Consider the following 15,357-nt stretch of genomic DNA (forward strand, 5'->3'; position numbering starts at 1 on the left):
ACTAGCAAAACAACAAGATAGTGGTACGGCTTAGCCGCTTGATTTGGACTTTGTCTAGCCCCACAATGGCAACGGTGATTTGGTGGCAACGGGTGTTTTAAACAAGTATGTCACTGGTTGATGTAGACATGCCACATTTCAATCCTTTAGCGACACACTCAAAATAAAATATCTTCCCAACGTCGAGTTTACTCGTGTCTATCGTGGACCGAATAAAGTTCACTCACTCACTCTTCCCGACAGACAGCGTCCATGTCTAAGTCACTATGCACAGTTTGTTACTCTGAATGTTCAAAAGTTGCCCCCAACCCCAGTTTTCAAGGAATTCAAGGAGCACATTTATTTTCAGGGGCCACTGAATTTCTTTTCAAATTCTTTTCAAATTCAAGGGTTTTCAAGGATTTGCGCTCGCATATGGCAGCTGCGGTGATCGCAGGACGAGCGATCCAATGTATCCTGACGTCGTGACACATTTACCGCCTCGTTAGCGAAACCAACACTGGTTCATAGAAACTAGTATTATACAGTCAACTATTGACAGTGCTCTCATGCTTGGCAGTATTTTCTTGAGAATTTAGACGGTCTGGACTTTCATTTACCTCCAGAACATGTCAAGTCAAAAATGTTGTGAGTACGCCTTTATGGGAAAACTCTCAATGTGAAAAATTCAAATGTGAACAAGAAACCACGAGGAGCTTCACTTATAGTGCTGATGCACTTTTTACCCTCTCGCATAGCGAGTTCTCGAGGCGAACTTCAGACTCTATGGAGACTTCATTTTTTTTAGCATGGTTTGTGGAAAGCACTTCGCTCTGACCAAAGCCTTTGTGTTCTCTGCTACGATAAACTTGGAATGATAGAGCTGAACAAGTGTTCAGCAGTAGGCACAGCTGCCCAGCAGAATTGCCAGCCAAAGAAGTGTAGCCATTACACGAATCAAAAAACTTAACTGTCACAGGCAGAAAATAAAGTGGCACTGCACCTTGCACCAGCAGAGAAACAACCATTCAATAAGAGAAGGGTGTTGCGTTTATCAGAACAAAAAGTTTTACAACAGCAACACTCTGCTTCAAAACCAAACTAAACACATTGACCAGGAACGTTCGAACAACAACACACTTTCTACTGTCCTTGGCTTCATGCAAGATCAGGTGAGGCACCTACTGTGACACTGAAATACCGTCTAAAAGATCATAACAGAAAGAATCGGTGCAATTGATCGTAAGCAAAGTTGTGCGAGATCAGGTGTCTGGAGTAATGTCTTATGCAATTCAGAATGTCACAGTCACATATGATTAACAAAAACCCAAATTAATCTCAAAATTACTGCAATGGCATCTCTGTGGTCACTTTCACTCTTAATGATATCAGCATGCCAAACATTGTGCAAAATTAGATTGTAAGAAAAATAGACCAGTATTTTCTTGTTTTCCGTAAATTCTTCCAAGTTTCGGAGTATTTTAAGTTAAAAGAGTACTGACACACGTTTTTCAAGGTTATAGAAATGCTACTGCACGCTTCTTGCACGTAAAAGGATCAAACTTGGCAATTATGAACATTGGAAAACACTCATGAGATATTTTAACTTCATACAAAAGTTGGTCTCGAAAGGCCAAACCTGTCGTTATTGACATCATCGTGACACTATGACACAAAGGAAAGTTTGCTGACACTGTGTAGCGATAAAGTTAAGTGTGATGATTCTTAGGTTTCTTGCTGTGCTGTTTTGGAATGTAAAACACAGGAACGCAAACTAACTATATTATCTACCTTTTCTATATGAATAGGTAGCACACACTCTACGAATGTCATGCTCACGTGCATGAAAGAAAACAGTCAGTTTGTGCTCCTGCCTGTGCTTTGTGTTCCCAAAACAGGCTCGGTAAGAAAACCAAGAACATACAACCAACTAGCCCAAGTCGTAGCACTTATAGGTATGATGATGTTGCTTGTAAAACAACAACAACAAAAAAAAAAGGGTATAAGCAAGAGTGCTACGCACATCACTTGTGGCTGCATTCACGTGCGGCATCAGCAGTGATTGGAGGACCGAAACAAAAGTTGGCGTAACATGGCGTCACAGTGCACACACCTCCTGGGTACCAACACAGATATTTTTGCAGAAACAAGCACAAATGCATTTTTCGAGGTACTCCGATGCTTACCAGTGTTTTTTCTAGGGCTTAGAGGATATGTGCCTCCATTCACCGCATAAAAATGACCAAAATATCTTATCAGTACTTCTTTGAAACGCAGGGCCGGTACAATGTAAGGATTTGTTACAAGGGATTCGATATCCTTCGTTATCATTCACCACTTCTGATGGCAATGAAATAGTAGATGGAGCGCTGCTTTGACCACTGCCGAAGCGCGAGAAGGTGAAGAATTTGAATCGTTACGTTATCCCGGCCCGGGCTCGGTGAATAAAGTTGAACTCTGCGGCTTTGGCTATTGCAAGTGTCTTCTATCTAAAGCGTGAGACACTGGCTTCAAAAAGTCCTTCGCCGCCCTCCTGAACCTCTGCAATACAGTCGTGCTCAGCGTAAATGTGGATATGTCAAAGTGAGCTAAATGATACTAGATAGATTGCCATGCTTCACACCTGAAATTTCAGAGGTACAGTGGAGCAATGACAACCCACATTCAGTTGCGAGACTTTTTACACAGTGTGCTAAACAAGCGTCTAGGAGGATGAAATGGCCCAGAAATCCTGCTTTAGAACCAAACACATTGCGTGCGTATGTGATTCGGCACCTAGTAGCTCGAAACATTTCTACGGTAAGAAAACTAACAGTTTGTAAAACACGCACATTAAAGGTCAGTCTGCCCCTCCACCTTTACAGAGGTTTGACAAGGAGCCCCACAAGATTAACCATCTAGTGCTGTACATTGTCAATCACAGTCCAATCACTGACGATCACACTGTCAATAATGTTGCTAGGTTTTCTAATACTACGCACAACACTTGCTGGTACCTCAAGATGCCAGCGATTTCTTGCAAATGGTATTTCTTATCATGGCATCATAGATAACAAGTCACGTCTAAACTACTGGTGCAACGAAAGAGTGATACAACTTTCACTTTGCAAGTGAATGTTGCTTATCAAAGAGACAAAATTTGCCCAGTCAGAACTATGAAGTCACTAAGCCAGATGCTCGTGACATTGGTGCTTTTGTTTCATAGGAGTAATAAGTACACTACACTAAAATGACATTAAAAAAATACCAATGACCTGCTGTGTTCGATTCAGCTCGCGAGAGCCAATTTCCAAGCTGTGTAGTTTTTTATGTGCTGTACAGTGCCTGTACACTTCATCAGGCAGTGCGAAAGTGGGCCAACTTATTATGTGTGGAAAAATTACCCAACTGAACTTGTGTGCAGAATGCTGCTAGAAATTAGGGTATGCGAAGATTAATTCTGGCTAAATTAAAACCAACAGTTAGTTCTGTGACGACGCTGCTTTTTTCAGGACCAAGAGCACTCGCATTTCAATTTTTTTTTAAAGTTTGGGAAGCGCTGAAACAGTCTAAGCTAACAATAAAACAAAAGTTTATAGTAATTAAAAAAAACGCGCTGCAGGCAGTATGTAGCATATTATTCAGTTGGCAACACTGAGGGAAGTGGGCTTGACATGAAGAAAGTGGATTTAGTTACACGTCTAGGAAAATTATGCTCATGAACGGAATTGTGGCTCAAGCACCAATAAAACATTGAGAAAAACTAAACAGCTACTACTGTATAGTACGCTCTTGCTACCACCTCAAAAAATGATGATGATGAAGATGACGGCCAAAGGCTTCTTCCAGAGACCTCAAAATAACTATGAATGTCCTACATAAATCAAACACACCCATGCCTGCAAATTCAAAATCTCGCCATCCATTTTTTGCTATTATCTGCAGCATTTTCCTTCCCTTGGCATCCATTCTGGCACTCACTTGGCACTCACTGGCCTGCCCAACTTCATTTTTTTCATTGTGAATCTCGACCAGAACGTCATCTACGCTGCATCAAGTTCACAAGGCACAGATTCTGACTCTGTGTGAGGCCCAGGTCCAATTCTTGCACTCTTGAGTTCAAGGACCGTAGGCTCCAAGTTTTTCAGAACAAGTTTGCCTAGTACACTTTAGTCACCTACTTCTAAAATGCACACGAAAAAATCTTGCATGAGCTATATTTAAAACAATGATACCTTAAAAAGGAGTTTAGCTGGCATCAAGACTTCCCTAAGATGTATTCAAGCCTCATTTGACATTTGTTTAGAAAAGAAAAGTCGCAGGACGGTTACAAGAGTGTCACGCAGATGTTTAAGCATTAGCTGTGGTGTGGGCTAGGCCTTCTCGTGCCTGATCTCGAGCTCGCCAAATCGCTTGGGGGTCTGAAGGTCCTGCTTCTTCCATGCCATTTCAGCATAAAGGATGTTTTATAGTGTTCTGGTTTAAAGCACTACACTACTATCCAATGCTCGAGTGCTCACTGGCTTTCTAAGCATACACTGGCGCAGCCGGGCAAGTCACCAGCTGCCAGAGCTCTCGTAAACACCATATGTTTAACGCGACGCGGTGGCAAATGGCCGCACCACCACAGCCTCGCGAAGGGGAAGGCAAGGTGTGATCGCACCGCGACAAAGCTTTCACAATATTGTGGGCACAATCGGTGTGTTCCGCTACCAGTGATGTGTGGAAGGTAAGACTACCTGGCGGTGTTACAGGGAACCAAGCTTTACGTCCAGATGACCGAACTGTGCTCTCCCGTTAGAGGAAGTGCACGCGGCGTCACGTGCGCTTCCACCAATGGAGGCACCTTCTGGCGCCTCTCTTGCCTTTCTTGCTGCGGATCACGCCAACGGTGCGAAACCGAAGCAACGAGCTAAGAAAAGCTAACGCTTTAAAAATCTCAAATGGCTTATGGACGTGAAGGATGCCCCAACAAATCAAGCACCTCCTGAAGCGTTTGATCGGACGGGAAGCCAACAACTCTGGAACTGTGACCACTCTCGCTACATGTGTGCCAATGCAGCAGTACTAAAGGCGAGGATAAGAAATGCATAAGGGATTGAATATATTGGGCTAGATGGTGTTCCATGTGTTGCCAATCTTTCTTAGTCCTCGTCTTATGCGCTGCTTTCCCCTTCCAGAGGATAAAAACAAATGCACAATTGTTTCCAACCTGCTAACTACCCTATTTTTGAGTCACATAGACACAAAGCATCTAAAACAGCAATGGAAGTTTAACACGCAACATGTGCTTAGTTGTTATAGCCCAAAAAATGTGTTTGGTTTTCTGTGCGCACATCTTTTATTTAAAACTTTCGTGACTGCTGAAAGTTTCAGAATTACTGGCACTTGCTTTGCAAATAGTTGTGTGCGCTGTTTCAGTTTCTCTAAGCCCTTGACTCTGGTTACTACAGAGGGCTGCAAAGCCGTGTTATAACTGCAACAATGTGCTGCTTAATTTTAACAACACTAAAGAGTCCTGGTTCCTGAGTTGTATTTGTCGTAGTGTTCACATGTGTGCAAGCACAATATGGTTGACATTTTGACCTAAATGACACATTAATAAAAAAAAAAAGGAAACATGCAAATCAAAACCCTTTCACTTGCCAGTCAGCAGCGTATGTATGTTCACTCGTTCCTTGTTCTCGTCAATAGCAGACATCATTAGCTGTACGGTATTTCCATGGAATATCAACGTTGTCACATGACTGGCTACTGGACTTGCACTCTCATAAGTTGCAAACATGCTTTGACAATGCACCTTGCTAACACAGTTCTGTTCAGCATGTGGTCACAGAACCGAGCGAAGGTGCAGCAAGAGCTTCACCATATCAGAAGCCCGAGTCATTCGCCAAGCAACTCACGCCTATGTAGACAGTTCGGAGCAGTGCAGAGTCACCACGTCAAGCCACAGTTATTCCTGGCACCACTCACACCAATGCAAACAGTTCGGCGCAGTACAACAGCCACATTCTGTAGGCGACACCACTCGGCATATTCTGAATGTTGATAACAAGAAGCAAAGACTTCTGTCACATGTCCTGCAATAAAGTCACCTGTCCCATCAAGTGGAAAATATGAGCACACGCAGCACCTGAGCAGCTTCAGACTTTGAAGAAGGTATGATGATACACCTTCGTCTGTAAGTTAACCTCGGGACCTCCTGCATTAACACACAGAAATAGAGAAATCGTCTTCATTGTCATAAACTGAACCTGTTTTATAAAGTTTGTTGCAATTAAATAATGGAGTTGTATTCATAAGCTGTTGGACTTTTTACTTGTACCTTCAACTTTTTAAAGAAACTGCCAAAGGTCGGAAAAGTTCAGTAAAAATGAAGCCTTATGTTTCAAGATTAACTTCACAGAAGAAACAAATATTACAGCACTGCGAACAGTATCAATGCAAAGTGCCCAAAATTGATATATTATAGTAGACTGTTTTGAATTAGACAAATTGTAAACAGGAGAAAAAATCAAGTAAGCAATGTAATGATTTGTGCTTAAACTGTAAACCAATATATCATGTTTGCCTGCTTTAGAGACTCTAAAAGATACAATTTACAGAATTGTACTTTCTGTTTATCTTCTTGAGACATGGCAGTGGATGCGATCTATTTTTGCCACTTTTGTGCAGTGGTAGCAGGGAATAGAGCACAAACATCAAGCTTAGAGTAAATTGAACATTCCGCTAAGCTATATTACTTCAACAAGATGGCGAATTGGGCTAATTCTGTTCTGTCTACTTGTTTTCTGTGTCCCTGTCTACAGTGCGCTTCAATCTAAGTCAAATATATTACTTCAATTTTACTTCCGAGTGATATGTATCGTTACAGAGTATCGCTTTGGTGAAGGCACTACCGTGTTTTACGTGACGTTTGACATGGGGCATGTCGGTAGCAACCTCGAAATGTTTTGTTTTTGTTTCTTGAAATGCCTGTGGCCAATAAATAACTTGTGCATGCAATTCGAGCGGGTGATTCAATCCTTCTCATGAAGAAACGTAGCACGACTGACTTTACAATGTTCAAATATTTAGTTACTCTGTAATTATGATGACTCATCATAAAATGCACACACAGCAACTCTACCACCTTGATTTGCTTTCAGAGGAGTCTCAAGCACCCTGGCATAAAATTACGCATGTTTCACACATGTATCGACAGTCGATCATAATTGGTGTCTGAAGGGGTAATGGTGGCCAGTCATAATGTTGTAAACGTGGTGTCTCAATTAAAAAAAATATATATAAAAAAACTTTAAGAAACATTCAAAGCCCTAAATCAAAATTCTAATTTCAACAGTCGGCGGAACATAAAAGCTTTCTTGACTCACATGCAACAAACTTCATCCAAGCCAGTCTAGCAGTTGCCTATAATGAGCGTATTTCTGTGTTTTCTGTGTATTTTATTAAGGAAACTGATTTCAAGCTGAAGCTTCCCTTTAAAGAAGCACTGAAACACTAATTGAACATAGTAAGAGAACATTTCCCATCTGTAGACAGTGCTTCCATGCAAGGCAAATGTTATTCTACTACAGTTAAACCTCGCTATAACGAACACGGATATAACGAATTATCGGATATAATGAAGTAAACATAAAAATTTCTCGCCAATATTAGCGTGTAGCAAATATATGCATTAACAAATATCAGATATAACGAATGCATTTTCGTGTCAGATACAACTTCGTTATAACGAGGTCCAACTGTACCTGCAGTAGGGAAGCCCACAATATCACATAACAGATTGCTAGCTCTCTTTTCCGGCTTTTGAGGCCCCCAACCTCTATTATGTTCTGCCTATGATGTCATAGACCCGTGCGACAGCCCATAGATGCCAGCCATTGCGTGATTGTTCGTAACTACGGGTTATTCCTGAATGAAAGCTCACACAGGCATGCAGTCCACTCCAACCTTCCAGCAAGCAGGGAAGCGGTGATTGTTAACGCATCCAGCCCATTGTGTCACTGCACTTGTATCGCTCTCAGGATAGCGCTGTCAGACGCATACCTCGAAAGGTCAGTACCAAAAGCACACCGCAGAAAGAAGAAAAAGAAAGAAGAGGATAGGCAGGATGCTGCTATCGGTGCCACCCACCTGAGAGGAACCGATGAGCTGAGAGTGAATGGAAATATGAGGTGTCTTAAGTGGAAAGCAGAACACAGTTTAAGGAGAGGATGGAAAACAGCTCTGCTGTCCATCCTCTTCTTAAACTGTTCTGCTCGGCAATTAGACACCCCGATGAGTCTACACGAACTAGCCCAAATTTCGGTTCTTCTTCTGAACGAGGAATGTAAACACTGCATTCACTTAAATCACCATTGATATTCACTGAAGGACATCGCACTCATTCCAGCATTTTTCTCAGGTTCCAAGAAAAGTTTTTCAGTGCTCCTTTAAGGTCCTCACGTTCTCATCCTTGTCATTGTACGCACATTCTCATCCTGTCATTGCACACATGTTCTTATCCTGTCACTGCAGCGTGCATACCTGTCATGCCACTATGTGCACCTACCCATCCTGTCTCTGCACGTGCATGGCTGTCTTGTCATTTCATGACATACTCTCATGCTGCCATTGCATGTGCATACCTGTCCTGTCACAGTGCGCACATTCTCTCATACTGTCACTGTATGCACATAACTGCCCTGTCATTGTGTGCAGGTTTTAGGCCTGTCGTTGCATGCAGGAACCAGTCCTGTCATTGTGCGCAGATTCTTATCCTGTCATTTATGTTTCCTGTCACTGCTTGCACGTTTTTGGCCTGTCATTGCATGGACATACCTGTCCTGTAATTGTACGCACATATTCATACTGTCGTCGCATGCATGTTCTCGTCCTGTCATTGCATGCACATTGGATGGAACAGAAATGGACCTGCTATAGCATGTGCAACGTCCACGATGCTTGGCCAGTCTTGCAGAGTGAGGCTGCTCATTTCCCATCTTCCTTTTCATCCGCTCACTTCGTCGACAGCAGCTCCCGCTTTCCCAGGGGCGACGGGAAACGTCAAGACAGGACAGAACCGACAAGTCTATGACAAAATTCTACGAATCCTCAAAGCACAACACTGAGACAGCAATGCTGCAAGGCCAGAGGGACACTGTGGGCCTCTAGTGCCCCTTTACGGCCCAGCACGCAGTCTTGAGTTCACAACCTGACAAAGCATCCCCTCCTCCTTTAGCAATGTGGCAGGTCTCAACCTTGATCCGAAAATGCAGTGGTACAACCGTCTTGTGCACCTGTGAGCATCCACTGTACACCTTTGGGAGCCTCGGCAGTAAGCACTGAATCAATCGTGGTGGTACCACTCCACGAGTCTGGTCACTATTCTACGTCACGCACTGTGTATGAGGAACTTTGAAGGTATGGTGCAGCCTTTGTCGGGCGAGCGGCCATCTTGGAAGGCAGTATAGTGTCGGCACAATGTACCGCGAGGGTTCTAGAGAGATCACAGAGCCCGTTTGTCGAGAAGTTTCCAGAACTTATGCAGCAGGGACCTCAGAACGGAGAGTTCATGCCGAGCTTGGTCCCAAAATCGAGCCGGGCCCGCTTTTGCTGCCGACGATTCGCCCTGCGAAGCAAGCAGGAAGAGAGGTTTTAGACTTGTTGAATGAAAGACTGGAAACAAAGGCACAAATTTAAAAAAATAATAAAAAATTTAAGTGTTATGCACTTCTTCACAGTGTTCGTGCAGCGAGTGCCATTGGTAAAGGTGTGATGGCACTATGTGGACGTGGCTACCTTTGACAAACCTTTGGAGTATTGTCCCATTGAGGTAGTATGGTTACGAGTGGTCTAAGTTACTCTATGCAGCCTCTGTACTCTGTACATGATCTGACAGCACTCTGTGAATGGAATCTGAGGTGAAATTGACTGCTCGCTGAGTGAATGTTGTGGTTGCTGACAGGCTGATGTGTTATGTGTTAATCTGTGCATACGTGCTACGTGCAAAAAAATTCAGCTTTGTCACTGAGCTCTCGATTTATATCAACCAATATTTCACCTGAAAATGAAGTAAATGGCCTTAGAAAGAGTCACATTCAAGATATTTTGACAAAATGCTTGGAAAATTGTTTAAAATAAAGTGATAATACAACTGCATGAAAAAGTAAAAATCAACTTATATAGCAAGCTATCTTCTTGCAATTATGTCCCACTACATAAGGCAACCCAATTGTAGTTAAAGAACTCTTTCAGTGCAAACGCAATACCCATTGTTACATGGGTTTAGTTAAAATAAATGCGCATTCAGGGAAACGTAATAAAGAAACTTGCATAAATAAAAGTCTAGCTAAAATCCCAGTTAAGTAAATAAAAGCCAGGTTTGTCACCTAAGCAGCAGCCATGCCTAGTATTTGATACCTCTGGTACGACAACGGATGTTTAACAAGACAGCAGGTCCAGTCAAACAGCACACTGTTCAATTCACTTCATCTCGCAGTTTAACAATGCCCTACTTGTCGTAGGTCCTCCGCTTGTTCAGCTAGGACAGTAACCTGCATCGTCACAGACTTTGATGCTATCTTCTTGAAGCTGTCCTCTGCTTCATCTACATCTGGATTATAACAAGTCTGTCCACTTAATTGTGGCAGAGTACCAGTCTGCACTGATAACTGGAGCATAAGTACCCGTGACGTACTGTTAACCGATGTAACATGATATATAATTGATTTAATAACAAGAATGACTGTGACAGCAACAACAATGTTTATCATTTTGGGAGAGCCGGTTCTAAAGAGGCCTACTTTCTCATCATTCCACAATATAACGACAACAATAAAACAAAAACCGGAATAACAATAATAGAAAACTCCGCAGCTTCTCACCTAATCTCGTGTATCTTGACAACTTCGTTGAGCGGCAGAAGCAAGAGTGTCCAGAGGAACCCTGTGAGCCACACGTACTGTGGCACCATCGGAAGCACCACGTCCAGTGGCTCCGACGCTCGCGCCCAGATGTTGCACGCACAGAAACACAGCTGCAACAGCAACCTAGAAAAGGTTCCCGAGACTTGATGGTGCAACAGCACAAAAAGACAAAGCCGAGAAGTGTCTGGGATGCCGTGGTGCAAATTAAGACGACAGGAAAAGAATAGTTAATAGTTGATTAATTGATTGATTCATTCATGGGGTTTAACGTCCTAAAGCGACACTGGAGCTATGAGATACGCTGTAGTGGAGGGCTTCCAGTTAACATTGAGAACCTAGGGTTCTTTAACGTGCACCTAAACCTAAGTACACTAGCATTTTTGCATTTCATTGTCCTTCGAAATGTGAGCACCATGGCCACTGCGCCATCGCAGGCGGGTGGAACAGAATGGAATGAAAGAGTTGAAGGAAGCAGACGACAGGGGGCCCTGACTTACTACCCATCTAAGCACTCGCGTCGTCTGTTCCTACTGTTGTGTTCCATCTAGCAGATGCTGTTTGGCTCTGCATCCTGTACAGTATAGACCACTTATAACGTAACCGCTTATAGTGCAGGACCGGATATAGTGCGGTCTTTTCAGACTCCCGTTGATTTTCCCATAGCACTCCATGTATACACATATCGCTTATAGTGCAGTTGCGGGAAACGGAATACCGGTTACAGTGCGGCTGCCTGGGAGTACGGAAGTCAGCGGAGACGACGAACGCTCCCCTCAAACGGGCGCCCCAAGGAGTGTTCGAGGAAGAAAGAGAGACGAAGTGGAGGAGAAGGGCACGTGGTGCGAACGAACAGCCAGTGAGGCTGAAAGCAGAATCTTGAGTGTGAGACGTGAAATATCACGGCGCGCATAGCGAGCGAGGGCCACGAAACTGCCAACGCTGGCCGACGCTCGCTTCACGATAACGGCAGTAAACGAAACTTCAGGGAGTGGGCGGCGCCGGCACAGCACGGCGAAGGGCACACGCGGATACCGTGGAATGTGTTGGAGGAGGGCGGCAGGGATGCGGATTTCGCCTCGGCAACTCCACCGCTTCGGTGGCTCCCCTCGCCCTCCCTCGTAGCTCCCTCACTTTCGACTGTCACCGTGCGCGCCTGCCGCCGTGCAGGCGCCGCCGCTCCAGCTGGCCCGGTGCCAGCTCCCCGAAGTTTTGTTTTCTACCGTTATCGGGAAGCGGGCATTTGCCGGCGTGGGCAGTTTCGTCGGCCGGCCTGGGACAGCGTCGCTGCTTCCCTCTGCGCCGTAGCCGCAGCGTGCAAGGTCAACACGTGACTAGAAAGTAGAGGAAGCATAAAGGAGAAAGAAGGGTTCACTGCCATTTTCTACGCGTGGCTACGGTAGCGTGGCTGACACGTCGACACGTACACGCATGTTCCGGCGCAACGCAGAATCGGCGACCTTGCCATTTGAGAGGGTGAAATTTCCGCCGCATTTTTTTTATTTCTTTTTTTTTTGTTCGCACGCGACATTGAGGGGTCACTCCTAAGCTTTTATCTATGGCGGTGCCAGAGCAATGCGGGTCGGAGGCGCCGCCGCGTGATTTGGTTTGAATTAACGAGATTAGACTGTAAATTGAATGCAAATGTTCTAGCCGCATTCCTCGACCGTCGCATACGCATGGCGGCTCGGTGCACATGTTTTGCATATGTGCGGGCCCTGAAAATTGTTGCTTTGGTTATAGTGCGGTACCACTTATAGTGCGGATATTCGTGACTCCGGTGACTTATGTTATAAGCGGTCTACACTGTACTAGCTAAACAAGTGTAACAGCCTTTTCGTTAGATTATACAGGGGAATTTCCGGGAAGTAAGGAAAACAGCAGAAGAGGATGCATAGAAACTGAAGTGCAGGTAATGGACTGATTTTGTTGGACCGAAAAAACACCTTTATATATTTGTGATCCGGGCTGCAGAGTGCATGCATTCGCAGCAAACAGGCAAGTATGAAGAACTGAAACGCACACATAATATTTTATAAACTGCTATACTGCTATGTGACACTCGAAGAAGAAGAGAGAATAGTATATTCAAGTACTACTCATGAGTACTACTTGAGTAAAAGTATGACTAAAGTATGTAGTAGAGTTGAATTCTACACAAAAGTACCTTATTTATATCCTATACTCATTATAAGCATATAGGTACCATTACACCCTGATATTGGTGAGAAAAATTTTAGATTTGCTTTGTTTATCTGATAATTTGTTATATCTGTATTGATTATATGAAAATTCTATTACTAAACTGTTAAATGTGGTTAGACAAGCTTGGCTTACTGTGCAGTTAATTACCTCTATCAAATGACAGGTTTACACATCAAGGTATCTGGGCTCTTGGAAGCATGCAACAAGACTGACTTGACACTGGTGTTGTCTCATGTGTTAGCTGTAGCAGACAACAGCATGCGAGAGCAATGTGCATGCTGCAAAAGAAGTCGTTTCTGTAAACTTTTGCAAAAGATATGCAAGTAATTGCTGCAGTTGCGTCCTAATACTAATTACAGTAGCTCGATTCTTATTACTGTGGTGACTCAATTAGGAGAGAGAGTGAGAGTACTGGCGTCGCTGTTTATTTTTAGCGAGGGTCTGCCAGCCACTGTCCTGTTGCTTGGAACTCGATCTTACATATCTTTAAACAATGAGAGATGGGCCTCAGTGTAGCAATGTTCTGCAGACTAATGAATTCCATTTCTGTTTACTCCACCACACGTGTTAAGTTAAACAATATACAGTAGAACCCCGCTGTTCTGTTCCCGGGTGCTGCGTTTTCCTGGCTGTTACGTCGTTTTCGGCCGGTCCCGGCACAGCTCCCATAGAACCCAATGCATTGGTAACCCCGCTGTTACGTCGCAACTGTGGGACCGTTCCCGCATCATACGTTGCGAACTGCCACACCGCGCCGGCCCGAGCAGCCATTTTGACTTTTCATGTCGCTTGGCTTGGTTGCTTGATGATGGCATTGGCCGCCCAAAGTGCTGGGGGCGACATTTATTACGTATTTTCGGTTTCCGCCAGCAAAAGTATGGCCTTTGATATCCGCTTTTGCTATCTAAAGATGATGTCTATGGCACGTTGCGGCCCTAAAATTGGTTTTGGCTCATAGATGTTCCGTATAAAGTCCAAGGGCGATAACGCCGTCGCCGCGCGCCGTATGCTTTCTTTCGCGCGCGAGATGCAGTCGTCGGCTCTCCTCGCACGCTTTCACTCGCACATACAGCATACGTCATCGTGAAAGCATGCGAGGGAAGCCGCGCGGCCGTATGCTGAATGTGCGAGTGAAAGCGTGCGAGGGGAGCCGACGACCGCGTCTCGCGCGCGAAAGAAAAGCACGGAGGAAGCGCACCTCCTTCCGTTGCGCTCGAGGCACCAGCGAGGGGGGGGGGGATAGTGGGCAGCGTTGTGCTCTGGCATCATACTGCGCGGCGGCGCGCGGTCCCGCGGGCCGTGTCTTGAAAGCAATCTGCGTGGGGGCAGATTCTACACAGTGTAGGTGCGTCTGCAGCTCGTGGCTTTGTGCGTGCTGCGTGTTCTCGGCGCTCAGTTTGGGTTGAAGCGATAGCCAACAGCACGAAGTTCACTTCGCTCGCTTCTGCAGCGGCGCTTAACTGCGCGTGTCTGCGCTCATTGAGTGTGATGTGTTCATGTTTGCCTGTGGGCGCTGACACCATGTTTGTTAATTAGTTAATAACCGAATGTTTACAAGTTTATATAGACTATAAAACTACTATTCTTACTTTGTATAGCTCATCGCAATCGATACTTCGGCTGTCGGGCGAAACTACTTTTTGTCGCACGTAAGAATTAAAATAATATTGTATTTCAGTGCATCTTTTTGTACACACGTGCTCAACATACAGACCCTTAAAGCTACTGCGTTGACATTTACACTTTTTCAGCAGCTATGACTAAGGTCGATGCTGTGTACTGAGCATCTCAGAAGCATTGCGATGCATATTTACTTGATGATGCAATGCCGACTTGCACCAACCGTAGGATGGCTTCGCGTCACTGGTAATTTAGCGTTTGCATTTCTAGCCTACAGCAGAGCTGATGTGCCTGAAACTGACACTTTGATAATCAGATCCCAAGCATCATTGCCTGCTTTAGAAAAATATTAAGCCAATTTCGGAGCAACGGATGCTACTTATAGAAGTGAACATTTCAGCACGCAACATGGTATATTCTGGCCAATGTTATAATCGTTTTGAGCTCTTAAGGTCCGTGCCGCGTCGACACAGTGTACCAGTCGACTGCGAACGTTACAGTCGCAAGCATGTGCGGGAGAATGCACGGCGTGTACAGGAGACGAATGCACGGCCTCCAAGATCAGGTGGCAGGCGCTATCACGTAACGTAATGCCGGGATGTTCGTCGGTGGTGCTGATGTGGCGCGCCCCCTGCAGGTGCTGCACAATCCCCATTGAGGACTGCCG

The 15,357-nt window shown here is 44.6% G+C and overlaps 1 protein-coding gene across 3 annotated transcripts in view; it reads right to left on the minus strand.

The window, feature by feature from the left end:
• Positions 1-1,006: 1,006 nt before the first annotated feature.
• The window catches only part of LOC119453273 (transmembrane protein 94), a 55,542-nt gene continuing 41,191 nt past the window's right edge, over positions 1,007-15,357 (minus strand). For all 3 annotated transcript variants that reach the window (XM_049667680.1, XM_037715298.2, XM_049667679.1), the window contains exons 21-22: positions 10,827-10,991; positions 1,007-9,571 (exon numbers count right to left, since the gene is read on the minus strand). In XM_049667680.1, coding sequence (XP_049523637.1) covers positions 9,499-9,571; positions 10,827-10,991 — 238 coding nt within the window. In that variant the 3' untranslated portion in view covers positions 1,007-9,498. The remainder of the gene's footprint in view (positions 9,572-10,826; positions 10,992-15,357) is intronic.

The sequence above is a fragment of the Dermacentor silvarum genome, chromosome 5 (assembly GCF_013339745.2).
Source record: "Dermacentor silvarum isolate Dsil-2018 chromosome 5, BIME_Dsil_1.4, whole genome shotgun sequence".
NCBI classification, from domain to species: Eukaryota; Metazoa; Arthropoda; class Arachnida; order Ixodida; family Ixodidae; genus Dermacentor; species Dermacentor silvarum.